This window comes from Lutjanus erythropterus, chromosome 22, assembly GCF_056507025.1.
Source record: "Lutjanus erythropterus isolate fLutEry1 chromosome 22, fLutEry1.hap2, whole genome shotgun sequence".
Classification (NCBI taxonomy): domain Eukaryota; kingdom Metazoa; phylum Chordata; class Actinopteri; order Lutjaniformes; family Lutjanidae; genus Lutjanus; species Lutjanus erythropterus.
The window spans coordinates 17572920-17600554 of record NC_139338.1 but is presented as its reverse complement, the minus strand read 5'-3'; the positions used below and the strand labels follow the sequence as shown (position 1 = coordinate 17600554).

At 39.3% G+C, this 27635-nt stretch overlaps 3 protein-coding genes across 6 annotated transcripts; 1 reads left to right on the top strand and 2 right to left on the bottom strand.

The window, feature by feature from the left end:
- Positions 1-1655: 1655 nt before the first annotated feature.
- zc3hc1 (zinc finger, C3HC-type containing 1) lies at positions 1656-7819 on the bottom strand. The gene is made up of 10 exons (XM_084711269.1): positions 7658-7819; positions 6072-6174; positions 5755-5905; positions 5548-5631; positions 5299-5426; positions 4934-5073; positions 4409-4679; positions 4087-4290; positions 2707-2919; positions 1656-2622 (listed from the first exon to the last, which is right to left on the bottom strand). The coding sequence occupies exons 1-10, from the start codon at positions 7789-7791 to the stop codon at positions 2548-2550; spliced, it is 1503 nt and encodes a 500-aa protein (XP_084567395.1). The 5' UTR covers positions 7792-7819; the 3' UTR covers positions 1656-2547.
- Positions 7820-9106: 1287 nt separating this feature from the next.
- On the top strand, positions 9107-16291 carry klhdc10 (kelch domain containing 10). 2 transcript variants are annotated; one of them, XM_084710752.1, is made up of 9 exons: positions 9107-9325; positions 12070-12291; positions 12402-12556; positions 12941-13089; positions 13184-13268; positions 13626-13692; positions 13774-13821; positions 14033-14172; positions 15396-16291. In XM_084710752.1, the coding sequence occupies exons 1-9, from the start codon at positions 9250-9252 to the stop codon at positions 15603-15605; spliced, it is 1152 nt and encodes a 383-aa protein (XP_084566878.1). In that variant the 5' UTR covers positions 9107-9249; the 3' UTR covers positions 15606-16291. The 2 variants fall into 2 exon arrangements, with proteins under 2 accessions (XP_084566878.1, XP_084566877.1); XM_084710751.1 differs by having other exon boundaries at positions 9107-9340.
- A 1969-nt stretch (positions 16292-18260) lies between these two features.
- Positions 18261-27017, bottom strand: cax1 (cation/H+ exchanger protein 1). 3 transcript variants are annotated; one of them, XR_014768966.1, is made up of 21 exons: positions 26833-27017; positions 25665-25844; positions 25101-25249; positions 24708-24816; positions 24472-24588; positions 24310-24371; positions 23775-23957; positions 23492-23677; positions 22548-22647; positions 22171-22312; positions 21875-22058; positions 21362-21461; positions 21132-21250; positions 20685-20722; positions 20319-20572; positions 19886-20019; positions 19324-19418; positions 18966-19044; positions 18774-18882; positions 18451-18628; positions 18261-18351 (listed from the first exon to the last, which is right to left on the bottom strand). XR_014768966.1 is itself a non-coding variant. In XM_084710749.1 (20 exons), the coding sequence occupies exons 1-20, from the start codon at positions 26906-26908 to the stop codon at positions 18555-18557; spliced, it is 2490 nt and encodes an 829-aa protein (XP_084566875.1). In that variant the 5' UTR covers positions 26909-27017; the 3' UTR covers positions 18261-18554. The 3 variants fall into 3 exon arrangements, 2 of the variants coding, with proteins under 2 accessions (XP_084566875.1, XP_084566876.1); XM_084710749.1 differs by having other exon boundaries at positions 18261-18628; XM_084710750.1 differs by having other exon boundaries at positions 18261-18628; positions 20445-20572; positions 26833-27016.
- Positions 27018-27635: the final 618 nt, after the last annotated feature.

Genomic DNA, 27635 nt, shown 5'->3' with positions numbered 1-27635 from the left:
AACTACAAAATGTAACATAAAAATGATATATTAAAATAAAAGTCTCCTCCTGCTTCCTTTTAACCAGCCACCATAAAACCCACTGTAAGTATGGGTGGAGAAATGTAAAGGCAGGTGCATTTCCACTGATTTAAAGGAAAATCTGACCTGATGGCAGGCATTAAGAACAACCATATAGAAATCTTAGGTTTAATACACAGTTCTTTCTGTGAGCAGTGTCAAATAGGAACTATTTTCTATGGTATGAAGAAAGTAGTTCCTACATGAAACTGCGCAAAACAAAGTCTGTGGGTTATCTTGAATAACCAGGTCATGATTTCTAGAAATAAACATTGCTTTTGTGTTTTTCAGATGTACTCCTGTACCACAGGCCATGTGCTACCTGGTTCCATTAGATGTGAAAGAAGACAGACATCTCTTCAGCTGGTATCTCCGAAACTCTGCAACTCACACCAAAATTATCTAGACGGCTAAATAGCACTAAAGGCCAAATGAAAAATAAGTATTTTTAGATTTTAGGGCAAACCGCTCCTTTGAGACATGCCTTAGGATTTTGTAATTCAAAAGGTTGCCCTCATTGCTGTGGCACTGGCTCTCTCTTGGGTTTGCCTGTCCTCCATGTTCTCCACAATGTCGGATGCCAGAGGATACACCTCAAAATGTCTGGCCACAGCTGACATTCCTTGGAGGAAAACATTCTCCCAAAGACATAAACATTGCTTTGTTTTTTTTAGGATTAAATAAGCAAAATTCTTATGTTAAAATGCCACATGAGACTTAAGAGGTCAAAATGTTCAGTATTACAGTTAACAAATAAGACCAAATCAAGAGAATCTTTTTACTAGTACAACCAAGGCTAAAAATATACCAATGCTCCGCTTTCGTACTATCAGTTTTTCACAGACAATCAAGTCCCAAGGCTACACTTCAATAAAGTGAACTGTCATTTGTGTAAACAGACAAGTCTAAGGAACCTACAGTGCTTGTATAACTGTCATTCCCCAAAGCCAAACAGATGAGTTTTACAGGCGACAAAATGGCTGCCAGGGAGTGAGTACTGAAAGGCAACATAATAGCAACAAATTGAATAGATGAGCTAATAAGCCCAAGTAACAGCCATGTGAAATCACTGAGAAACCTCTCAGAAGTCAGTCACTGTGTAACCTGCATCAGTGGGAGCTAAAAGGTTTGCTCTACCTGAATGTGCTGAATGTTTTTCCTGTATTTACAATGTAAAATCCAAATCCTGTCTCTTGTCTCTCTGCGCTCCAATAAAAGTAGAGCTAACTTGGTATCGGTCAAATTTCTCCTTTCCTGTTTGCTGTATTTGGATATGCTATGTGCAAGGTTTGTCTATGTTGAAAAGAAACTCATTTTTGAAGATGGCTGAAAGGGGTTGCTGGGGGACATATATTCACATCTTAAGTTAGCTAATGTTAGCAAAACAATATTCTATATCAATCATTAGCTAGATAATAAGCTATTGTTTTGCTAACATAGCTTAATATTTGAGGAAAGGACAAAGTTGACCGAGGCACCAGGCTCGATCCACTGTTATTGGAGGACAGTGCAAAATGGGGTGGGACCTAGGAAGAGTCACTACTTCCACTGTTTAGTTGATGTGTCCGAGGAAAGACGTGCAAAGTGAAACAAACTTTCAGAAGAGGATTTTATTAAACACTTTTAAGAAATTCTATAGAGATAAAAGCACATGCAGAATAGAGAGGACTGAATTAGCAATGAGATGTCACAGGAAGGCATAAAGATAGTACAGACATCCTGAATCTAATTCAAAATGGATTGGAAGTTCATGGCACATGGTTCTACCTTTCCTGCAATAAGCAGGATTTTAGCATCGACTAAATGAAAACAAACATTTCACTACCAAAAGGATTCTGTTCTTTGAAAAGAGAACTCATATCCACAACAGTACACACACAAAAAGACTTCCTCACAGTTTTTTGTTTTTGCTAATCTGAGGTTAATGTTTACCACTCCTGCAAATGACTTAACATACATTGAAGGTAAACATAGCCTTTCCAGTGTCAAGCCATTTGGCCCTTTCTCACGATCAGGGACTCCTTGTCTCTTATATTCCACAGAAAGCTGGACCATCATGATGTCATGAAGGACTACCGAAGCAGACTTCATGTGAGGTTTGTTGTAGATGCGTTGCCTGTGGCCAGTCTGAGATGTGTTCTAATACTTGTTGTCTACTTATGTATACACGTGATACAAGGCCTGTGTAGGCTGCACATCCCGATTTTCATAACACAGACTTCAAATGTTTTGAATGCCACACAGGCACCCTTCACATATTTCACTGTTCACAGAGAAGACACGCATTCCTTTGCCTAAAGACGCAATCAACTTCCCTTCCCTCCAAAAACATTTTGAATGTAAACACGACTTTACGGGATGGCATACAATTGATATGATATGACACTCACACTCCTGTCATTGCTGGTACTACAGACTCTGTACCACAAAAAGAGGGCAGGTCAGTTCATCAATTCAGTGTTGCAATGCTGTTCGGATGGAAACAGTCTACTGAGACGGAGAGGAGGATACCTGCCACTGACGGAATATAGCAAACACCCTTTTAGACTTGTCACGAGGACCCTGGGAAGAAAAAGAATAAGGAGATGTCAGATTTTCTGAAGGATGTGATGTAGTCATTTTTGTCGAGAATGCTTTTTAACTTACCAGTGCTGGACTGCCTCCTGCTGTGTTAGAGTTCTTCTTCATGGGCACGAGGAGGTCGAGAGCAGCCTTCCAGCCCTGCTGATGAAGTGCAGCACCTCCATCAAAAAAGGAGACTGTCCCTGGATCCACGTTCTCCTTTCTCACAGAGATCCAGGGGCACCAATCTCTGTGCTGGGCGAGGGGGTCGAATGCATTCTTATGTAGGAGCCCATCCTGAAATACAAGGTCAAAAATACTTGTAATAGCCAATCAAAAAATCAGTTTTCAGATTTTTTGAGGGGCTTTCTTACACCTTTATTTGATTAAAGACAGATGAAATGAAGGCAGGAAAAAGGGGAGAGAAAGAGGGGATGACATGCAGCAACGGGCTGCATATTGGAATTGAACCTGGGCTGCAGTGGAGAACTGATACCCTCAGTACATGAGACCTGGAGAGGTTGTGGGGTACTTGAATTAACATTAGGATATAAGTTATACAGCCTTGTGTTGAAGTACAGGGTTTATACAACTTTCCCAAAGTAAAATTCAAGCACTATTCAAGCATTGCAAGGTAAGGCTCGTCTCGAACTGAGTCATCTTCATTTTGTGTGAAAGGAAAAAGCAAGTAGGCTCTTTCTGACTCATTTTATTTTTTTACCTAAAAAGCCAACTATTCAGTCAGATTGTGATTTATTAGTAAAGTAATGCAAATACAGTTTAAGCAGCATCAAGCACTTTCCAAAACCCTGAAAACACGACATTAAGATTCAGGTGTTTTCAAAGATTTGCAGCACCGACACAAACTCTGGAATTAGGTAAAGTACTGGATGAAGTGAGAACTGTGATTTTCCCCAATCTCAAGATCTCAAGATACAGCATCTGTGGTCTCCTTGTGCCGATGTGAGCTTGTCAGGTATGGTGATATTATGTGATAGTATTTCATGCGTTTGCATAAATGTATAAACTCCTGTGCTATGATTACAATTAAACATTGCTTTCAAACTAGGTTCAAACTAGACAGTAATCGTCATTTCAGTATAATTTCTGGCTGTTCTACCTGTGGACAATCCATCACCATCATCGTCATTTGCTGAGGCTGCTTAAAGAGTCTGGGAGCAGTGACCTTAACATAACATACCTCCTGAATGTAAATGTGGCTTAATGTGTCATGCAAGAATGAAAGCGCATAGAGGAATTGAAACTGTGATTCTAATCTGATGAATTGTACAGTCCGATCTTAAATAAAGCAATAAAATATTCTGAAAACAGTGTCCCAATGACCAGGCTGCATAGTATTAGAAATGTGAACTTCTCCTCTGCACATGGAGCCCTGTGCAGTAACAAAACCGCCAAAAAAAAAAAAAGAAACAGGGTTAAATCAGCAGTAATGTTATTTCTTACTGGACCACCAACTGCTGAGAAGCACAATCGTTTAGGCGGTTGTTGCAGGCTGGCAACGCCATCTCCCCCTGAGTTGTCCCCTTGTCCTCTACTGCGAGTTGCGGGCCTTTTGCCTCTGGTCAAGGGACTTGGCAGCTCTTCACTGGGGCTCGGCGAGTCTCTGCTACGGGCACGCAAACCCACGGGGGAGGAGGTTCCCTCACCCTGTAACACACACACCGGAGCATATTAAATTAAGCAGCCTGGCACATCATAGCCTTCATTTGCCACTGGTATACATGCAGTTAAGTAATTCTGCTTAAGTTTAATATGTAAAGCTTGCCTGGTCAGAGCGGGTGGAGTCCTGGCTCCTCAGCTTCATGCGACATGGAGTTGTAGTAGGGGTGGATGAGGCAGAAGCAGGCTGGTCCCCCTGGACCTCGTGTGTGGCTACTGAGGCAGGACCTGTTGCCTGAACAGAGGGACCCACAGTGGTTGGTGAGGCATCTCCATCGCCTCCTGTTCCCTCCATCTGGTGGAAGTTCCACAAACCCACCTTGCGCATACAATATGAGCAGGTGAGGATGGGCAGGTTCATGGCGTGCAGAGCTGGGCTAAGGGAGAGAAATCCAGAGCTCAGACATACTGATCAACAGAGAAGTGCAATTAATTTTGTGCCATGCTTCTCTCAGTTTCTGAATGACCTTCCCTGTCCCTTAATTGTATTTTTTTTAATGCAACTAGCACATCATCGAGGATTTGACATCCAAAATTAGCTACTGTGTGTGCTTCCTCTAATTTATAGCACTATCAGTGTCTTTGTACAAGAAAATGTCACATAAAAACACTTAGAAATGTTTCATCTCACCTTGCAGCCCAGCCACAGAGAGAGACAATGCATGCAGCCACCTGGACAGCCAAAGGTTCAGAACAAGCAGTCTCTCCCTTTTTTTTTTGTTCTTCTTCGATCAGCTGCAGCATAACACTGACAACATCCTCAGTCAGTGACTGCAAGGAAACAGTGGACATTAATTGCATGCAAACAACTGAAAATATTCTTTTTTTTACTATATCTACCCATAAAATTCACATTATTCTACAAAAAATCCCAGCTATCCTTTCCAGAATCTCCTGGAAGTACTCTTTTAAGTGCTTTCTGTAATATAAACAGTGTTAATAATGTTGTAGAGGGCATTTTTGCCACTATCTAAAAACACCTCTCTCCTGCCTCACCATGGACTTCAGCTGCTCTGGCTTCATGGCTGGCAGCTGCTGTGCAAGGAGACAGGCGCTCTGGAAACGCTCCAAGAAGGCAGTGAGGAGTGCTGAAGGTTCACAGGCTGGAACCAGCCAAAACCGCTCTGAAATGACGTCAACATTCACCTTGACCATCATGTGGATAATTCAAGTACAATTCAGCTGGAATGCAGTCATTTTGATTTATACTGTTATACATATGCAATACAAAATGGTTGCTCCTACCTGGGCATGGAAAGTCAGGCCAGGGGCAGAACTTTTCATGCTGCGTCTGAAGCTGCCTGGATATCTCTGCAATGCGGGATTCATCTATTTAAGACAGAGGGAAAGTTACTTGACCTTTATTTTTTTGCCAGACCAGCAACATTAGCCTAACCTTGCCAAAATAAAGTGTGACACTGTATTTTTGTGTCATTTGAAAGTTTTACTTACATTTTTCAAAGTCTAAAGTTGGTTGTAACGATGCACAGAGGAAAGCCTGGCAGCTGGAGCACTTCAGCATGTCACAGCCAACGTTAATCCAGCCGTATCTGGCGCACATCAGGGGGGACAGTATGCGGGGTTTGCCTGCCCATTTCAAACAGTGCTATGCTAAGGAAAATTTCACCCACACACACAGCACATACTGTCACTTCCATTATTACTCTGAATCAAAGTAGATTTCTGCTCATGATCACATGGTTGTATAATATATAAAAAACATGGATGCCTCATACTGGGTCAAACAGTCAAAATGAGTAAAAGGATATTGAATAGGATTCCACTCTTGAGAAAAAGGCCTCTTTGTTCGTTGCCTCACAAGGTGCTTGAGTGTTGCTTTTTACTTCCAGAACTTTCAAATTCCCTTGTCCACTGAAATCAACAAAAGGAGAAAAACAGATCTTTAGACTCAACACAGTTATTTAAATGACAAAAAAAGATTCAGTTGGATTTAATTGATGTATACTGTACATTGGAAGATTCCTAATTTCTCTAGCATAGTTAGTGAGGAATACTTATCGCAGGCAGGGTGTAAAATTAACTCTTTTGTCCACCAGCCAAATGGCAAGTAGTGACTAGGGCTTGTATATGTTGCATGTATATTTATGTATGTTACCAGCATTTAGCTGATGCTAATTTTGTGCCATGTAGGTACTAGCTAGATACTACTAGATACTAACAACACTAATCTGAATGTGAGCACAGGGGACATCAATAAGCATAGTATAAAACGTGTAGAACAGTGCACAAAGTGCAACAGACAGGATGAATAAACTAAAAGGTGCAAAATGCACAAAACAGTGCAAAAATATAAAGAGCAGCAGAGCTCAACCAATATATCAGCCTGATATGGGCCTATCATGGAAATACCTGTATCGGCATATATGTTTACCAATATGCACCAACAGGGAAACTTTTTTTTACAGAACATATGATGCAGAAAACGATGCTTGAGGTGACTTAGATTTAGCACAATGGGAAACATTCATGAGGACAAGAAATGCTCCCTGGCAAGTGTAAGAAGCAATGATTATGTAGCTCCAAAATTAATTATATCGTCCACCACATCGTAATTTGTGATTTTTCCCCTTTAAAATTAATATTGACCTCAAAACTCCTTTGTCAGTCAGGCTCTAGACAGCAGTGCAAAATAAGTCGATACTGATATAAAATGTGAAATGAACATAAGCAGTTCAATCAGACAGGGATCTGGTGTCAGCCATGGGTGCAGGCCTTGCCAAATGTGATTAAACAGATAATGGATCAGGGAACAGTTTACTGATAAGAACAGGAATTCCAAGAAAACAGGCAGCAAACTCAAAAGGCAGTGAGATGCAGTTATCCAACATTTCACCTGGATGAAAGTTACGTAACTGCAGAGAAAATGGAGAGTAGCTCCATTTTTCCTGGCCAAGATCAAACCAAGATCTATTAGTCAAATTGATGCACAGCAGAAAATCCAGCTGCATGTATTTAACCTGTCCTTCATTGTTGGGCAGCAAGTGGACAGTTCTGCACAAAACAATAGCAAACTAAAAGAGCACAATGTTACAGTGAAACTTTGGGTCCCCACCCCCCTTATCTGTTCTGCACGTGAGCGATAGCACAACGACGACAACAACAAGACCTACCATCACAAACTTGTCAGATAAATACACCAAATAATACATGCAAGAAGTAATAATAGTGTCAAAACTCCTGCTCTTGGCCTACATGCTCATAAATCTGTGGGAGCTTGTCACGCTGAGTGAAAGCAGGCGGCTAAAGTAGCAGAGCTGCCAAGCTAAGTGGCTAACCAAACTAGCTAATGTCAACTTTAATTCAAACAAACAGCACGCCATCGTTAAAAATGCACCTGTTGGATCCGATATTCGTAGATGACACTCCATCATTGAGAATTTCGCGGACTTTTTCAGGAGATACGAAAGAAGACTTTTGATGATTTGAGTTGCCGAGACGATCCCCACGACTGCCGCCGAGAGTCGCCATGATCGGCTCTGAAAGTTCCCCGGAAAATAAACCCTGAAACCAATCGTTCCGCCTTGAAGGACCCCCAGCACAACAAAAACACTGTAGTCAGCTGAACCTGCCTGGCTTCTTCACTGAAATATCTGCTGAATTTTGTAGGTGTTCACTCATATGATCTATATTGGTCCTTTATAAGTATTTATCGAGTAGGAATTATTTATTACAAAAAAAAAAAAAAAAAATCTACAGAATTACTCCCCCCCTTAAAAAGAGATTTGATTTTGTTCGTAAGTTTTACACGGACTATAATAACGCACTTTTGAGCACCTTAAGTGATCAATTTTGATTTATATTTCTCTGTAGGGATATATAAAACACTCTGTCTCAGTCGGCTTTTAATTTTTCTGGTAATGAAATTATAGCCAATAAATATCTGCCATAATAATATCTGATGTACCAGATTATGTTAAAACATTTCAGCTGAAATCTTAGACAAAATGCTCTATAACAACCAAATGACCAAGCAGGGCTGAATTAATCCTCAAAGGGAACCCACGACAAAAGTGAACTGTGAGCCCTCTTTGCCCAGTAATCCAGGCTTGCTAGTTTGTCAAACCTTTTGTTGATATTTTATCATAACAACAGTTTCAGAGCACCATACAGTATACAACATGCCATACCATATGCCACAACATGTGTCCTGTAGAGGGCACTATTTGGCCATCTTGAATTCCAACTGGACTCAACCCATCTTTAATAAAAAAAAAAAAAAAAAAGCTGACACCATTGAGGACAGTGAGGTCAGGTCCTTGGAAATATTTATGGGATTTGGGGGATTTTAATGACGTTATGATGTGTTTACATTTTATGATTACATATGGTGTGTCTAAGGCTGGTTCTCATATTATTGTGTTTTAGGCCCAAATAATTACCTACATTTAAAAAAAAAAAAGTATTCTTCAATGGAATTGTATACCTGGTAGCATTTAAATGACAATAACAGATGATAAAAATAATAAAATATGATTGAATAAATGTAGTTGAAAAGGGGGGAAATTTGTGGGCTTTTTTTTTTTAAAATCTACAGTGTGTAGGGTTCTGTTGGCGGAATTTGGACTCATTACCTCAGTTGGTTATTTCTAAATTTTGTCTACAGTGTTAATAGAATAAAATTTGAACCTTGACCCACCTGAATCACTTCCACCACCTAAGATCAACTGCACTTGGACAAAAAAACAAAACAAAAAAACTGTTGTTGTTTTGGACACACGCGCAGTCCCGCCCCTTTCTTACGACGCAACGTCCTAATAACAAGCCCCCTGATTGGTCGAGCGTCTCACAGCCGAGGGGGTAACATTTGTGAATGGCTTCTGCTCAGTGACTGAGATGTAGGATGATTTATAATGTTTTATCAGCACTTTAGCAGATTTAGTTTTTATTCGATGTGACGTTCTCCAGGAGTGGATTGTAACGGAAAAGATGTCGGACGCTGAAGGAGCTCGCAGTCCGGACCAGCTCAATAAATTCGAGAAACTGACAGGCAGGCCGCCGCACGGTGAGACGTTGGCAGGTCGGTCAACAACATTAGCACGACATGCTAACGACAGGTTTTAATTTAACATTAGCACATTTTACCAGTCGAATAATCACTGTGTGACTGAGATTAGCAGCTTCACATACAATGTCACCTTTTGTATGTCATGAATTTAAACGGTGCTCATACTGGTGATATTGTTAACGTTTAAGCTAGCAGCATCCAGCAGTTCTGCAGGTTTATTTTTAATAGCTTGTTAGCAACTATACCCAAGATGCTATATATTGTAAAATGAGAGCTGGTTATCTTACTATTTCACCTTATATAAAATCCTGTCTTTCAGCTGTACAACCAGCTTAATTAGTATATGGCCTGACATAATCATTGATTAGTTAACCTACCAGGTTTTGCGTATCTGCACCAATTTGAAGGCTTAATGACAATGCTACGTCTGCGTTTTCAAGAGAATATAGGCAGTAAATTGCATCAATTAAAAAAAAGTAGAATTATATATTATATTATATTATATCGGTTTATAAAAGGATGTATTGATAACTATTACTTGCAGAATATACTCATTAGAGTCAGATAGTCCATCATGTGTGGACTCTAGGGATGCACAATTAATCGAAATATTACTTATAAAAAAGAGAAATGTGTGACAAAACAGCAGTAAGGAAGTACTGTAGTGCTGCAGAGATGCTCCAGATGTAATAAAACACGTTTTTTTGTTACAGACCCTAACAAACAGTCATTGCAATATATGTCAAAACAATAGCTGAATGATTCTTTTTTCCTATATGTGCGGCCGTAATTAACTCCTCTTTGACTTCTTGCATTTTCTGTTGAGCTGTTTGTATTAGGTTGTAATGTTGTGTTAAATCTTCAGTGCAAATCCTTTTCTTGGTGTGTTTTCATCCCAAGTATAGATTAATAGTTTCAGGCATTTTTCAAGCAAAAATACCAAACATTTCCAACTTCCAGGAAAAAGCATTTTCACATTTTTTGACATTTTATAGACTAAACAATAAATTGACTAGTTGTGAAAATAATTGCCAGATTAATCAGTAATTAAAATAATCTTAAATTGCAGCTCTTCTGGTTTCTTTAGATGATGTTCTTATATTGTTTCCCACTGAACTCACACTTTCATTACTCCTGATTGGTCTCATATTTTGTTAAATGCACTGACATTTCTAACAAATGCTAAAAGAAACCTGAGGCAAATTCCTTAAAAACCTCAAACTCTTGCTGTGAAATGTTATTGAGAATTTTTACAGTTTTTTTTCTAAAAGATCAATAGAAATAACTAGTTGTTACAGATGTCTCTGACTTCCCAGACAGAAAGATGAGTTCTTCTGATCATATAATAGCCATGTTGGTAGAAGTTTAGGCCTGTCTCACATGCCAGAAGTGAATGTGAATGTGACATTAATCTCAAACTGATCACACTTTTAGCTGCTTATTTAGAAGGGTTGCACTGCCAAGTTTTGGTTATACATGAGACTTGTTCCACCTGACTTTGAATGCTCCTACTGGAAGTCTTTGGGACAGAAGCATCTGCCAAATGAGCATAACAGACCTGGACAGATGTGTAGCAGTTGTGGTCTGTTACAATCCTGAACTATTTCATTATGTTTGAGATGGTATTGTAAAACCATCAAAGTAATGAACTTGCTCATTTGTGTTATGTTTCTGGTATTAAATTTGTGTCAGTGTGGATGTTTGATCATCCCACTGCTGCTACATTCCTCTGCTTTGTCTCTGTATGTCACCCTTAATTGCTTTGTTTTTCTAGTCCGTTGCAAGCCCTGATTATTAAAAATGCATTGTTTGCCTGGAACATCTGATCAGTGTTGAATTATAGGTAGGCCTCAGTTCTATTCTTAGTACATTAAACAGAGGTACATTATTAGATTCGGCTTAATGTGCTCTGTATTCTGCAATCATGCACCTGCTGATAGAAAGCCAAAGCATCTCAGTATTTCAAATTATGGCGTTTTGTTTTCTGTTATTTGCATAGCTTTCCTTACAAGGTAAAACTGTGAACCTATAATGCTGTCAATGTCTTTTCTATTTTAACTACAGCACTGTATGATACGAAGACTTCTTTTTCTGTCTGCTTTAGTGTCAGAGTGTCATTTAATTTGGACTGCAGTAAATTACATAGCCCATATATATAGTATAATCAGGAGGACATGCCTACCTAAGTGTCATTGAACTTCTTGCCACCAAGCAGATGAATAAATTTGTACATGTTTTCTTCTTCTAGCCACTTGTTTGACTACTTTTTAATTTTAGTTAGATAACTTCTACACAGGGTATTCACACTATCGCCTCCCAGCTAGGATTTACTGGGACTTTGTATGTTTTTGTTTGTTGCCTATAGTTTTTCTCTCACAATGAGTTCAAAGTCATGCAGGGAAACTTGAGATTCACAATTGCTCAATGTTGTGCATGTGACCATGAAGGCATTGTTTATATGTGTTAGCCTAGTGACCCGTGGTCATGTGTTAACCGCTCCTTTCAGAGCATGCTGGGATATCTTTCAACATTCTTTGTCAGATTTTTATTATCATGATTGCACAATGTGATGACTCCATATTGATCAAAGCGGAAGGATTTCAGGTGAAAAGTCAAGTGGATCATATTTACTTTACCTCAACTCACTATATTTACTTGTATTTGATAGGTTGTTGTATGTGTTCATCTTATCAGTCCAGTTTTGTACCTATCTCACTGAAACTTTGTTCCTCCCTCTCCAGGTCACCGTACTCCCCCTGCCCGCAGTGGTCATCGTTGTGTTGCAGACAACACTAACCTGTATGTGTTTGGAGGGTACAACCCTGACTACGATGAGTCTGGAGGCTCAGAGAATGAAGACTATCCACTGTTCAGGGAGCTCTGGCGGTATCACTTTGCCACAGGCTGCTGGCAGCAGATTCGAACAGAAGGCTACATGCCCACAGAGCTGGCGTCTATGTCAGGTTGGTGAAACATTGTGTATCTAATTGTTTTCAACATTTTGATATTTGATTGTGTTTTTTCTTTTTTCTGTTAATAAAAAGGTGAAAATTTAGTTGCTGTGTTTTTTCAGCTGTTTTGCACGGCAACAACCTCCTGGTGTTTGGGGGCACCGGGATCCCCTTTGGTGAAAATAACGGCAATGACGTACATGTTTGTAATGTGAAGTACAAGCGATGGTCACTGCTCAACTGTCGGGGGAAGAAGCCCAACAGAATCTATGGACAGGTAACCTCATAAATCACTGTTAGGCTCCAAATAAACATTTTAAGTCTCTTGTAGCACATTCCCTTTAAAGGCAACACTTTGATCAACAAGATCTACCTCAGATCGAAAGCGTAGATTGAAATGTTGCCTCTAAAGTGAATATTCTAAAACGGTGTATAGACTTTTCTCCTTTGTAGTCTCCAGTGATATTTTTTTTCTTGTACCTGAATATTTTTTCTGGCTTTGTGTAAACTTGGTCCCTCCTCTGGAGCTTCATAAATCATCTCGTCAATCGATAGTTTTCAGGGCCAAACTCAATCACATTTGGATCCAATGGATATATAAAATCTGATTAATGAGAGCTGCTTCTTACGATAATGTTATTTCATATCTTTTCTCCTTCAGGCAATGGTTATCATAAATGGTTTCCTGTATGTGTTTGGAGGGACAACAGGTTACATTTACAGCACAGACCTGCACAGGCTGGACCTGACCACCAGGGAGTGGATCCACCTCAAGCCCAACAACCCTCCCGACGACCTGCCTGAGGAACGGTACGCCTCTATTATACCTAAATCTGCTACAAGTTAGGGATTTCTCCAGGGGTGTAAAACTCCTTGATATGGTGTGCTGCTGGGTGTGTTACAGGTACAGGCATGAAATAGCACATGATGGACAGAGGATCTACATTCTGGGAGGAGGAACTTCCTGGACGTCTTACCCTCTGGACAAGGTACTACACCACATACGGTGACTCAACAAACACATTTAGCTTGTCTGCAAAACTTCAAACTTAGATTGTTTCAGACACAAATCTATGAACAACTTAGTTTCATTTTAATGACAGCTGGAGCAGTATTTGGTCTATATGTGGTATTTTTTATTTCATAGCACACCTGTTAGTGAGCTGAAGAAGAGGAAAGAGAAAGACAGCAGTGATTTTACAAATATAGTTGAGTGACAAAGCGTGCCTAGATTTGTTTATTGCAGTTTATGTTACAGTTTTGTTTTGTACACAAGCTTAATCCATCTTAATCACTGCACTAAACACTGACTTAGACTCACAGTAAATGTTGTCTCTTTGTAATAGATACATGCGTACAATCTGGAGACCAATTCCTGGGAGGAGATTACAACTAAACCTCATGACAAAATAGGTCTGTAGTCTGCACTTCTTTATTATCTAAGCCTGTATGGTTCTTGTTCACACCATTCTAAAATGTCTGTGCTTTTGACAGGATATCCTGCTCCTAGGAGATGCCATAGCTGTGTACAAATACGAAATGGTGAGATTTTTTCAATAGTGCTGTGCAGCCAGTATCACCTGGTTAAAAATCACAGCTTTCTTATTTTGCCTCAAAGATAAACAGGTGTTCCTGACATTTGATATCACATTCTTTTATGTTAAACCTTCAGTGTTAAGATAAGTCATAAGCCAGATAACACATGCACAATTAAATAAACAGTTTCTGATGCTTATTGTTTTCTCTGTTATAGATGTATTTATCTGTGGAGGCTACAATGGGGAATTGATATTGGCTGATCTGTGGAAAATCAACCTGCAGACTGTCCAGTGGAGTAAACTACCAGCAGTGATGCCTGAGCCGGCCTACTTCCACTGTGCTGCTGTCACCCCAGTTAGTACAACACCACCCTTCCTGGTCTCTCTAAATATTTTTAAGCTTAATTAATGAGAGTATGAGGACACTAGGTCTATATCAGTGGTACCAATCTTCATTATGTAAACAGCAAGTGAATTATAGGCTGGTAACGTAGTCGCCTGTGTAACCCATGGAACTCAAATATGCAGGGACCAAGTCCCTTTGCAGGTCTAATTTCCTTAAGTTCTGTGCCTGTTGCATGTTATGGTGATTGAAGAGGAAGATTAGATACCAAGATATTTTTTTCAGAACAGAGAAAACCAACTGAACACTATAACCAATGTACAGCTTGTTGGAAAGTAGATCTGATGTTGGCACTAGCCACTTTGTAGTAATCTAGCCGAACAGTAACATACGTCTCTCATATGTTAACATGATATAATTTCCTTGAAAATCAGCAGTTTCAATGCTGGGCTTTCCTTTCCTGCTGTCACAGTAATATTTTCACATTTCTTCATCACCAGTTTGTATCACAGCATATTTCTCACATAAATTTTTTTTCAGTAATTTCTTGTCACAACTCCTTGTGTCCGTTTGTCATGGCTGAGTTAAATACACTTTGGATTATGTGCTTGCTCTTTCTGTATTCTTCAAGGAGAAAAACATTCACATCTTGTGTCCAGCCCGCCTTTCTTTTTGCTTTCTTTTTGTTGTCCACTTCAGAGAAGCCAGCTAACACTGACAATAATGCTGTCTGGTAAGATTAAGGAATCATATGTAGTGTAGTGTGAAGTGTAACCATGGTAATTGAAGTGAACATGTGCTGTATTTTGACAGTAACTGCCATGAAAGCCTGGAGATACACTCACTTTTAACTACGCGGCTGTATACGCACCTACACACAACCCTACGCACCATGGCTGCCTCACGTATTTTGGATCAATGGTTATGCAAGTTCTCAGAAATGAACGCTTCGTGAACACAATCATGTTGTTAAATAGCAAGTATATATCTGGTCTTAGTATAAACATTTAGGCATGGAGACCTTGAGGCTATATGCAATGCTTCTAAATGAACCCCTTTTCTTAGGCAGGTGTTTAGCAATGGACATGGAATTATTAATTAATTAATTACAATTTATAAATCACTGCCGGTGAGTCATGTAAAGGCTTTAAACCTTAAGCCCCAGTTAATTTTTATATTAGCTTGACTGTATATAAAATTTAAATCTTTCTCTTTGTCCTTTGCTCCGTGTGCAGGCTGGCTGCATGTACATCCATGGCGGTGTGGTGAATATCCATGAGAACAAGAGAACTGGCTCTCTGTTTAAGATCTGGCTGGCTGTGCCCAGCCTGCTGGAGCTCTGCTGGGAGAAACTCCTCAAGGCCTTTCCCCACCTGACTACACTACCCACCATGCAGCTGCTCAACCTGGGCCTCACACAGGAACTCATTGAACGCTTGAAATAGGCCGCACAGTGGAGGACGACGGACACATGAATGGATGGGATGGGCTGGGGCTGGACTGGGAGGAGACGACAGAGCACAGAGTTTAATCCACAGCAAAATTCTCGGGAAAACGCCCTCCCCCTCCCCTGCCTAACGTAGCCCCGCCTTAAAACCAAAAACAATGGGATGCCTTTTTTTTCCGTTTATTCTTATTTTCTGCAGTTTCAGTGATGATAAAGAATATAAATGTGGAATGTTTTAAGGATTTTAATCAACCCCCTCTGCCCCCACCACCATTGTTCCTTACATGATGCCTTTGTGTCAAGCTAAATCCCTGCTTCTCATCCATCAAACTGTTACAGCTGGAAATACTTTATTTTGCCATGTCATGCTTTCAAAGACTGTCTTCTCCCATTATTTAAAAAAAAACTCCGCCTTCTACAGTAAGTAAGAATTCTGTGCAAAGGAAGAATGCATGTGTATTTATTTGAAGAACTTAAATCTGTTTTTCTGGGGGTATTCTCATCACCTGATATTGCTGTTTGCACACTTTGTCTTGCATATTTGTGGACATTTACCTTTTTTAATAGATCCTATAAGCAAAGTAATCATTTTAGCCTAAAAAGTGGCAGACAGTGGTTTTGCCAAATGACCATACCAGTGTTCCTACATGTTTTAGCCAATTTAAAGTCCATATGTAATTTTCATTACTGCTGACATGCTGTAGTGTTTTAGATTTTTAAAATGTTTTTGTGGCCTTCCAGGCAGCCGTTTTATGTCAGTTTTCTCCCTGTGGTATGAAAATCAATTTCCAGCAGCTTGTAATTTACATCAAGTCAACATAGCAGTCATTGCACTGATTTGTGTTTTTATTTGTTGAAGTTATGCTAACATAACTTTGACATGAATAAAAGCAGACACGGTGTTCACTGTGCACTGTAAAAAGTTGAGAAAACTCAAAATTTCAAGGCAACTTACTTCAATAGATTTGAGTTTTTCGCTCAACTCAAACTCTTAAGTTTTGAAAAGGTTTTATCCACTAGTGATGTTTTGTTGAGGTAATTTACTGTTCTTTGTTAGATCAACTTGATTCTTTGAGTTTTAAAAACTCCCCACAAAATTTTAATTTTCAAGCACCCAAAACTTTTGAGTTTGAAAAATTTAGTGACGGCAGATGCCTTGAAGCTGAGTTTTTTTCTAGTATGCGGGATTACCGATCTTAAATTACACGTCTTTCTGAGTGTTTTTATACTATATGAAATGGAAACCAGTGTCTGGAAGTAATGAAAAACATTTCAAAAAAATAATATGCCTTTAAAATGGTCGTGTTATTTATGGTAAATTAGCTAAAACATGCAGAAACACTGTATGCTCTTCATTACCGTGTGAAGAAGGGGTTCAATGCCTGAGCCCTTGTATTTCCTGTATTTTCCATTATGTCACAGCCAATGTTACAGAACCAATGTGCAAAAAAGGAAGGTTTTTATCTTCAGAATGATTTAATTTCCATCCTGTTTGCTCGCATTTCTCATTTGTAAACCAAACCATGCAACACATCACTGTGAATCTGGTGCTCTTTAAAATTAATTTAAAATGAGTTTATTCGAATAAAGACTTAATTCTGTTCACACTTTTACTCCCGCTCTGTTGATGACATTTTGCACAGGGAGTCGCTTTAGTAGCAGGCTTACACACTTAAAACACTTGTTTATACTGCAGTGCCTTTTTCAAACTTTTAATGAGGTTGAAATTTCACAAATACAGGCAGTATAAGATCGTTGCATGTTTAAACAAAGAGTTCATGTTGAAAATGTGTTTAAGTACATATTAACCATTTTACATATAATCACTCAACATCTCAGTGGCAAAAACAGCAGTTTTGTATTTTGTTTCAAGGACACAGAAGCTTTGTATTCTGTTCCTGTTAAGCAGAGTGAACTTCAGGACATTATATCAAGCCTTTAGGGAATTATCCTAAAAGCACTTATTCATTGTGTCAAATACAGTTCCTATGTTGAATTGGTGGATTTAATCAATGCCAAATAATGTTGCATCTTGAACAAAGTGTGATTATAGAGAGGAATGAGAGGTTAGTTGAGAGCCATGATGGGATGTTGCCCTATGGTTTGATCTGCCTGCACTTCTTGCCCCTTTTATTTCTGTTCCGCTCAACAGAACTACTTTCTGCATGATGTCATTACCTGCTTTTTATATTAACATCATCAAACCTTTTCTTTGGGACATAGTTTTAAAGGTGACCACTAAAATGTTGTACAGTAGGCTTGTGTGAATGTTGTATTGGAGTTCTGTCAATAAAAGTGTTCTGTAAATAGCTTTCTGTTCCCCACCTGCCCCATTTCCTTTGCTAAGTAGTAATAATAAGCATGATGCGTAACAGAAATAAAACCCAAATTGTTTTATTTTCTATTTTTGCATGAACTGCTATTTCCACTTGTATTGTCATGAATGTACATGATAACATGCATGCCGTTTGTCACGTTAGTTGAGCATACTAAATGTGCAAAGATATCAATAACAAGCTTTATAAAACCAAGGTATCAAAAATATAACAAATGAAAATGTTATATAAATTATAATGGTGGAATCTTTTTTCAAAAGAAAGCGCCTTAGCTAAAAAATGATGTAGGTGGTGAAAAAGTTGGGAGAAAAAAAAGGTTTACAAACTGACATTTATTTTGTCCAATACAAACCACATATTACAATGATTCATGATAAATTTACATTGAAACGAGCAAAAACGTCACAAAGTTTTGTGACGGACGGAACTGGGAAGGTGTCAGCATCATATTGACAAAAGCAGACAGCTATTCATTTACAGCTCCACTGTCAAATTTTCAAAACGCAATTCTTTTTCTATCTTCTGTGCTACTGAACACACACTCTAACTGAATGTAAATGATCGGTGTATTATCTTTATAGAGGCATGCATTTTTTTTGTTGGAAAGAAAATCAACAAGAGCGTGGTGAAGGAGCAAAGAAGTAAAGGGACAAAAGGATGAGGTAGACCACCACCAGAGCAGTGCCTGCAAACAAAAGAGACTTTATTATAATCTACATGTCAATTAAAGCAGAGAAAAACTCACCAGAGGCTTTTCTTGATAGTATATCTAATATTCTCTGTTGGTCTCTAAATTTTCAGCTTCTAATGTGGGAAAAATCATGTCTTACCCTGAAAGTAGTCACATTTTCCATCCATGAAGATGTAGTTGACCAGAATGACACTGAAGATGCTCGCCCAGAGGTGAATGTCACTGAACACAAGCACGAATCCAACATCCTGGACAAAAAAAAAGGTTAAAGCCAAGTCATATAAGAAATGTATTGTTTATTAAAAAAACAAATGCAAAATTGGACACTTACATAGAAGGCATTGAAGAGTATGAGCAGTGGAATCTGAATCATGCAGACCTGCACAGCAATGCAACTGCCCACTTCAAGGCTGTGGACACAAGAATATACAAGTTTAAATATTTTTAACACTCCATTTAACAATGGTTGGATAAATTTAATGCATCAGCTTATGAAAAAAAAGTATAAAATACAATGCTGAAAATTAGACATTTAACTATCTAGCATTTTTTGTCAATTATATGTTAAATATATGTGTTTGCTTGCTGGATCGCCCCCTGCTCAAAACTAAAGTATGGACTTTACAAAGAGGAATAAGTCAGGTGGTTGTTTAAAATGGTACCACAGCAACACAGAGTACTCCGTGTACCTCAAGCTGATGTTGTTCTGCAGTGCAAACTGGATCCCATTGACAATCTCAGGAAGCTCTGGCACCATGGCCAACACTGTGACACCAATGAAGTACTGTGTAAAATACAAGGAAACACAATGAGGTTAACAATGCATTCCTTTCTATACATATCAGGTATAGTGAAGCTCCATAAAACAAAATGTCTTCTTAATTCTCTTACTGGCAACAGCAAGGTGGATTTAGTTGAGAGCTGAAATGATTATTCAATCATTTATCATCGATTATTTGATCAAAATAAAATTAATCGCCAACTATTCTGACAATCAAGTAATTGTTCCAGTCATTTTTCAAGCAAATATGTCAAATATTTGCTGGTCCAAGTTTCTTAAATGTGATAATTTGCTGCTTTCTTTGCCATTTCTGATCAGAAATGAAGAGTCTTGATTTTGGACTGTTGGTTGGACAAAAGAAGCAATCTGTCATCACATTGAGCTATAATTATTTGTGAAAGTTGGAAGCAAAAAATTGTCTCTCAGTTTCATTAATACATTCCTCTTTATAAATAAATCATTCTGAATACCTGAGAAATGGAGGAATGGGTCAGCATGGGCTCAATATTCTGTGTGCTGAGGTCAGCGCAGCAAGCCATCAACACCGTGGCAACAATCAGCACTGCGAGAGCCCTCCAGCGGGACCAGTGGACTACATGATGACCTGCAGGTGGCAGACACATTTGCAGGTTTACAGGCGTTTAACATTTATGACTTACCTCACTGCTGAGAAGTTTTTCCTCTGCTGTCACGTCCAATCAAGTTCAAAGTCTGAATTTGGCCCGGTATTTATGCTTTTCAGCCTCACATGCTATTTTCATGCACAAGCACAACCTTACCTCACTGCAGGGGAAAACGTTTTTCCTGACATGCACATACAGGTGAATATAGCAGGCAACAGGCAGTCAGTGCAATTTCATGTTCATTCAACCATAAGATTACATGCACACAACACACACACACCTGTTGCAACCACCTGGCCGGTGGCAACAATGCTGGCATTAATACACGAGTTGGCTGCAAGGAGACGGCCAGTGGTGACCTCACCAGTGGGGTGGGAAGTGCTGGTGCCCTCTTTTGCGTACTGACCGTGTGCTTGGGCCCCATGGCCATCGCTGATATGGATATCATAGATGTGCGAGTGGGTCTTCAGTGTGAAGATGAGGCCAATCAGGTATGAAGCGGGCAGCAGCACAGAAATTGTGTACACCAGAGGCCTGGAAAACATTTTGTTTTAAAATGTAATAATTAGTTTTAACACTTTTGACTTTATTGCTTTGAAAAACTGCTGCAAAATATAATAAATCTGTATGTAAAACCCGGACTTACTCAATTTGGGACAGAATCAAATGTGGGTCAGCTTGACTCTGTTAAAAACAAAAAAACAAAAAGTGAAAATTACAAATCCCAATTCAAAAAAGTTAGGACACTTAGTAAAATTTTAATTAAAACAAAATGAAATTATTTGCAAAGAGTGACCTATAATCAAATACAGTAAAAACACAAGATATTATTTGTTCAAACCGACACACTTTTCCATTTTCCATCAGTCCATCTCAGATGAGCTCAGCCTCAGAGTGTGTTCCATATTTTTTGTAAACCCATCATTATTAAAAGCCTTTTAAAAATATTTAATTTGGGCAGACAAAGATTTAATTTTCATGGTCTGAGTTCCTGGAACACAAACATCAAGGCGATGACCTGGAATTACATGTTCTCAAACTTGCCAAAAAAACATGAAGTTATACTGTATGAAGGTTAAGCAAAGAAGCCCACCGTGTCATAGTGGCAGTCCTTGCAGATGAAAGGCACACTGGAATTCCCTGGAACATTGGTGCAGCTTTCACACATCAGATTCCCAAAGGTCTTTGAGAACAGCGTGGGAGCAAACACACCTGGAGACGATATGACAGCATGAAGGTCAAGTCGAGAGTTTTATGAATCTGCTTGTGGAGCACGTATTGTTTAAAAATTAGTTACATGTGCAGCTGCCATGCAGGTCATACCTCCTACAGATATGAAGAGCAAAGCTGAGCTCACTCCAGCTGAACGGCTGTTAAATCGTTGCTCCCTGTGCTTAATGCCACCAATGATCATACAGATCCCCTGTGCAGTGGACAAAAAGACAGTCAGCAAGAGGTTAGTGCGTGTAAAGTTCACAGAGAGAATCATAATGCTATGTTTAATGGATCAGTGTGTAGGATTTAGTGGCATCTAGAAGTTAGCTTGCAGATTGCAAACACATCGTCTTTACCCCCGCCTTCCTAGCATGCAGGAGAACCTATGATGGCCCTGAAATAAAAAAAGGGAAAGGTCCTATCTAGAGCCAGTGTCTGGTTTGTTCATTCTGGGCTACTGTAGAAACAGGGCAGTACAATATACTGTAGTGGACTCCATGGAAGAGTATCTATGTCCTCTGTAGATATAAATAAATATTCTCCCATATATGCACATAAATCCTACACACTGACCCTTTAACTGACATGTACACATGTTATTTGTCCTTCTCAGTCACTTACAGGTATGAACAGTATACACCCGAGCAAGGTGCCAGTGAGCGCCGCTTTAACAATCTCTTCGTAACATTTGGTGGAGGCACGGTATCCCTGCAGCAGCGCTGTGATGTAGAACGTCATTTCTGTGATGGAGCCAAACGTGGCGTTCACCACCGCTCCCACGGCAAAGTTACTCTGTGCAGAAATGCTGTGGGAGCGTGCATGGTTACCAATAAAAAACCAACAACAACAATATAGTGGTCATCAGAATTCATGAGGAATTGGTAGGAATACATAAAAAATGTATTAAAAAAACTTACCTAGCTATACCCATGCCAATATAGTAGGATAGAGGAATGATGGAAGTGATGGCCATGGCAAACTTGGTCTCAGCACTGAAGAAAGTATGTTCATGGTCAGTATAGCCAATAATTAGAGTTATCAAAACCAGTGGAAGCAGGTCTGTAGGGAACATAGACTTAAGGACAACAAATGAACGGACAGGCCAGTGCTATACAGTACACAGTGGAAACTTGTTAAAACATTGCCTTGTTGGAAATTATAACTGATTGAAGATGGAAAATATATAGAGAAGGATGGCTAGATGTTTCCAAGTCTCAGCTCCAGAAATGACATTGAAGTGACCTCAGAATTTTGCTCACAAGCACTGTACTCCAACAACCCAAAAAAAGGATACTGAGAGCAAAAATGTTGATTCCTTGGACTGTGTATTTGTAGTAAAACACATTGAATGCTTGATAACAACACAAGATGACTCTGGTCTCGCACCCATGTGTCTGCAAGAGAGAACAAGTGACAATCACATATTTTAGATGTAAACAGTCAATTAACAGATCAGGTTTAATGGGAACAGTTTACACAAATTAAATACCTGTAGTAGTATCTAGTCATGCACACCATTTTGCTGTGCTGAAGTTTTAAGATAATCACCTGTGTAATCCTGGCTGTCTCCAAAATTTCATTTATGACACTAAAAGCACTTAAAAATTAGATTTGAAAATCTTATGTATGCATGGTTACATGTAAATGGGAATTAAGTGGAATATTAATTTTTATTAGCCATATAAACAGCTTAGTGGGGATACTGTCTTTTTGGAATCAGTGCAAAAAAAAAGCAACATTTTGTGCGTGTTAATCTGTCAGTCTCTATTTGTCTATTCTTTATAAATACAATCAAAAACTGTAACAGTACATGTTACACACCACATGGGTGTCAGTGACAACTATGTTCTTTGTGATTTGGTTGAACAGCCATAGAAGATGCATTAGATTGGCCATTTACACTCTGCAACAACCAGTGCCATCATTCACACTAACAGATGTGGAAAACTTCAGTTACACGTTACCATGGCTAACACGGACGCTATAAAAAGTCTATAGTAGAAAAGCGTGACCAGTACAGAAAGAAAGAGGCAAAATATCGCACATTCTTGCATTGACATCTGTCTCTTGACTAACCACTGACATTGGCATAGCTAATTATGTTTTATGATATTATTATTACCAAATGCTATCACTAATATTGACACTATTCTACGATGCATTTCCATGCTCTGCTTGGAGAATGATCTTATTATCTGATTTTATGAATTTTCAACATTTCAGAAAATGACCACGTACTTTTTCCAGTCTGTGAATCTGAATGTCCTCTGGTGCCATGAGGAGGTTGGTGGTCAGTATGCGAGCGTTCATCTTGGCTACAGGTATGGTGAAGACCAGCAGCCAGGAGAGAACACAGGCAAGGGCATGGACCACAGCCAGGACAGGGTAACCCAGTATCAACCAAACATAAGTACTGATGCGACGCTGCAGAGAAGGACAAAGAACACTGAAAATGATTAATATTTATATGAATATTACATTTCATTGCACCCAGTGGTTAAGGTCATTCTGACTTTCTAACCCAGTGAGAAGATTTTTTAGCTGGTGGCTCTGGGACGGGGATCTGAACAGGGATAGGGGAAGACACCAGAAGGGGCTCTGTGTCCTTGTCCCTGACAGGGTCTTTGCTGTCTTCACTGTCCTGCTCCTCAGGAATGACCTCAATCTTTGGAGGCCTCAACGTGGGTCTCTTAACATCACAAGCCTGAAAAAGACAGAGATGACAACAGGATAAGGTGAATAATTACTTGCCGGTATCGTCTGAAGAACAAGAGGCAGCTGCATCTGCAAGTGGAGCTGCAACAATTAGTCGGTTAATCAATTTGTTGTCAACTATTTTAGTCATTAATTAGTCATTTGAGTGATTTCTTAAGAGAGAAATGTCCAAATTCTATGATTTCAGTTTCTCAAATGTGATTTTTTTCACAATATTTTACATTTTATGGACCAAAAAAACTAATAAATCAAGAACATTATTAACATTGCATGTCACTTAAATATTGGATTCCTGAGACACAAAGTTATTTGAGAAGGTAGAATACTGCATATCATACTACCTTTTCTAGTGACTTCCCAAATGGCCAGATAAAGTACCTCGCCATCTTGAAACAAAGTTTGCCTTAAAAAAAAAAGAAGCAAAAAACAACATAGCATCATGTTCTTAATTTCAGAGGAACCTGCGATATTCTGTGTGATACAGCCATTTTTAGGATACATACCATAAGGGGCACCAAGGATTGTTAGAAACATTACTGGACACATGAGGAAGTAGATTAGAGATATCCACCATCCAAACAAAAATACATAAATTATGTTCCCAAAGGTGTACACTGAGCCTGAGAGAGAAGAGAATTCATAAATACAGGTTAGTGCTTTTCAGTAACAACCCCGTGTTTGTCTGTAATGATATGTAGGTAAGTGCAAACAGGAAGAGAAGAGAAAAGAAAGAAAAGACCTTCTCGAGGCTTCACAATGCTAAGATCAGAGTAGAGTTCTTTGACGACGTCTGATCGGTCTTCAATGGGCCTCTCCGTTACATTGCCCTTCCACTTCCTGAAGCCAAACTGGAAAAAAGTGTGATTTGGGGTTAAAAATATGTCACACAAACCTGAAAAACCTTGATTTCTTTGCCACAGTGTTTAGACACAAGGCTTTATTGTATTTTTATTGACTTTTTGAATGTTTGCTTGATGGGCATCACCTGTTTTTCCTCAAAATTCAAGGTGCAACGTTCTGATGAAGCAGTATATCACAATTGTTTGCAAACCACATGCAACAGTACGTATCTTCTAAGGGTAGCTGTAAAAGTGTGCAGCAAAAGTGTCTCCTTAACCCTGTCACAGCCCACCTTGTAGTTGTTGGCCTCCCTGTGCGCCTCCACCTCATTCTCAGCTCTGATTGTGGTCTTTGTAGTGCCTTCATGCCAACCCTCTTCTCCATACCGTGACGGAGGAGTCCGGGCACCTCGTGATGGTGTAGACCGGCTCGAGTGTCCTCCTGTGCAGATCACAACTGTGAGAAAACTCATCCACATCAAGACAAAACAGCATTTATCCCTTGTCTCATCTGTTCAATTTCCAATATTCATGATTAGTTGTTTGGTCCAGAAGATGGTGAAAAATGTTGATCATCATTTTCCAAAGCCAAGATCATGTCCTCAAATGTCTTGTTTTATTTGACAATTCATATTTCTTCAGTTTATTGTCATAGGGAAGTAAAGAAACCAGAAAATTTTCACATTTAAGAGGCTGAAATCAGAAAATTTGGACATTAAAAAATTGATTAATCAATGATGCCAAAATAGCTGGTGATTAACAGACAGACATGACCAAAATAAATGAAATTAAGTTAACAACTAATCGATTCATCGAGTATTTGTTGCAGCTCTAGTATCAGCTAATGTCTCATTCACCTCTGTGGACGGTGAGGAAACATTTGGGTGTGTAGTGGCAGAAGTGGTGGGCAGCAGCATCTGGGGAGGGCGTCTCTGCCGCTTCGCCTAGCTCTGGATGCTGGGAGCCACCACGGAGCAAATCGGCTTGGGGTTGTTGCCGTGGAAACCGGTGATGCTGCTCAGGATCTACATAGTTCTCTGAAAAAGTAAATGTCACGGAGGACAGATTTTGAAAAGCCACTGTACATCACACAATATTCTTCACATGATTTTCCAGCTCATCTGCGAAAAAACACTGAAATTAAGAGGGGAAATGATAAAGCTACACCCCCTACACTCTAGAGTTGTTGAAGTTGACTGACATACAACACCAACGCCCTCAGGCTGCACCATGAAGATGTGTGTGACTAATGTAAACCTCCTGAGAGTCATGCAGGGTGTCCCCGCTGTCAACTGCCATGACTGATCACATTATCAATGCATTGCAACGGAGAAAGATAAGAGAACTTAGCGGACTGTGCTATGCTTTGAAATTAAAAATAAGGGTATGCTTCATATACTATATGCAGGCCTAGTCAACTACTTATAATGCTGTTCATGGAAAGTGTTCACCATTACTCCCCAGGCCAGATAAAAGATGTAAAAGTAAAAGGTACACAAAATAAAAATTGATTATTTAATGGTGCAACTGGGAGATTTAATAAGTCATGAGTTGTGGGGAGATGACAGGCCTGTGTTGGCCAAAGAATGTAGGACAGAAACAATGAATGGTTGTTCATCTCTGCGGTCTTAAACTTTCCTCCTAATGAAACAAACCACCAAACAAGCATGGTGTGAGCAAGATAATAAAATAGTGTGACTGCGAAGTTGTGATTATCACAAGGCCATTAAAGTATCCTCACATAAACCTAAACATAAAAGGTAAAGCAGAGGTGACCTTAAGTTAGAAGTTAAGAGGTTTAATATGACGTTCAAACAAATGTTTGATTAAAACGACTTAAACTGAGGTCAATTTGACAGCACAGGTGACTTTAATGACTGATTAAGACAAAGTCAAATGTACAAGAAACAAAGAAGCGAACACAAAACGCAAAGACAAATTTTGGTTGTGTTTTTACATCCGTTTTTAAAGGGACAAACGTTGAATGGAGGTCATGAATGACTGTAGAAAGTAGTTTGTTCTCACCTGAGGTATCGGCCGAGGGTCTTCTCCGCAGGTTCTCCACGTCTCCGGGCATCAGCGAGGACTTTTTGTTGGACATTTTGTGTGTTTATTCCTCAAGTGTCGCTCCTGTTTCATCTGTGCGTCGGGGCCTCACCTCCTCTTCGTGAAGTCCGCCGTGCAGACTGACTGACTGACTGACTGTTCACCACGGCTGACTGCCTGACTCCATACTGACACTGAGAGGGGAGGGGGGGGGGAGGAGGCTGCAGGAGGGGGGAGGTCTGCACCACACACTCCTGATTTAACGCTTGTATCATCCTCAAACTTTTATTTTCATTTCATACTCTGTCTATCTCCCTTGTAGTATGCATGTTTAGTTTTTAGTGATTCTTTAAAGTCACTGTTGTAGGAGTTGAAAATGCCTGACTTTAGCGCCCCCAGTGGTAGAATCAATAAAGACAGCAAACCAGTTGCACATGAAGCCCAAGTCTGTCATTCAAATGTATGAGCATTAAAAGCAGGGTTAACTCCAGAATCAAAAATATCTATTTTTCCCGTGGCATGTAGTGCTATTTATCCATCTATATTGTTTTGGTGTGAGTTGCAGAGTTTTGGAGATATTGGCTGTAGAAAACTGTAGAAAAAATAAAATAAAATAAAAAAATAAATAAACCAGGGTCTCGTTCCAGAAATCATGACCCAGTTGCTCGAAATTTGCATCTGTAGATTCTACTTCTTACATTTTCAAAACAAGCTTATTACTTCTGTTTTGATGCATTTGAGGGGAATTAATGATTATTTTTATTTTGCATCATTGCATGCCA

Bases quoted from the DNA above. Each gene is read 5' to 3' on its own strand.
- zc3hc1 (XM_084711269.1), bottom strand. From the start codon at position 7,791: ATGGCGACTCTCGGCGGCAGTCGTGGGGATCGTCTCGGCAACTCAAAT. The intron at 2,920-4,086 runs GTAAGAAATAAC...CTTGTATTTCAG, and splicing joins TCTCAGCAGTTGGTGGTCCA to GATGGGCTCCTACATAAGAA. The intron at 2,623-2,706 runs GTAAGTTAAAAA...TTTTCTTCCCAG, and splicing joins CAGGAGGCAGTCCAGCACTG to GGTCCTCGTGACAAGTCTAA.
- klhdc10 (XM_084710751.1), top strand. From the start codon at position 9,250: ATGTCGGACGCTGAAGGAGCTCGCAGTCCGGACCAGCTCAATAAATTC. The intron at 13,693-13,773 runs GTCTGTAGTCTG...TGCTTTTGACAG, and splicing joins TAAACCTCATGACAAAATAG to GATATCCTGCTCCTAGGAGA. The intron at 13,822-14,032 runs GTGAGATTTTTT...TCTCTGTTATAG, and splicing joins CTGTGTACAAATACGAAATG to ATGTATTTATCTGTGGAGGC.
- cax1 (XM_084710749.1), bottom strand. From the start codon at position 26,908: ATGTCCAACAAAAAGTCCTCGCTGATGCCCGGAGACGTGGAGAACCTG. The intron at 22,059-22,170 runs GTAAGTTTTTTT...ACGCTCCCACAG, and splicing joins ATTGGCATGGGTATAGCTAG to CATTTCTGCACAGAGTAACT. The intron at 20,723-21,131 runs GTGGGCTTCTTT...TGTTTTTAACAG, and splicing joins AGGACTGCCACTATGACACG to AGTCAAGCTGACCCACATTT.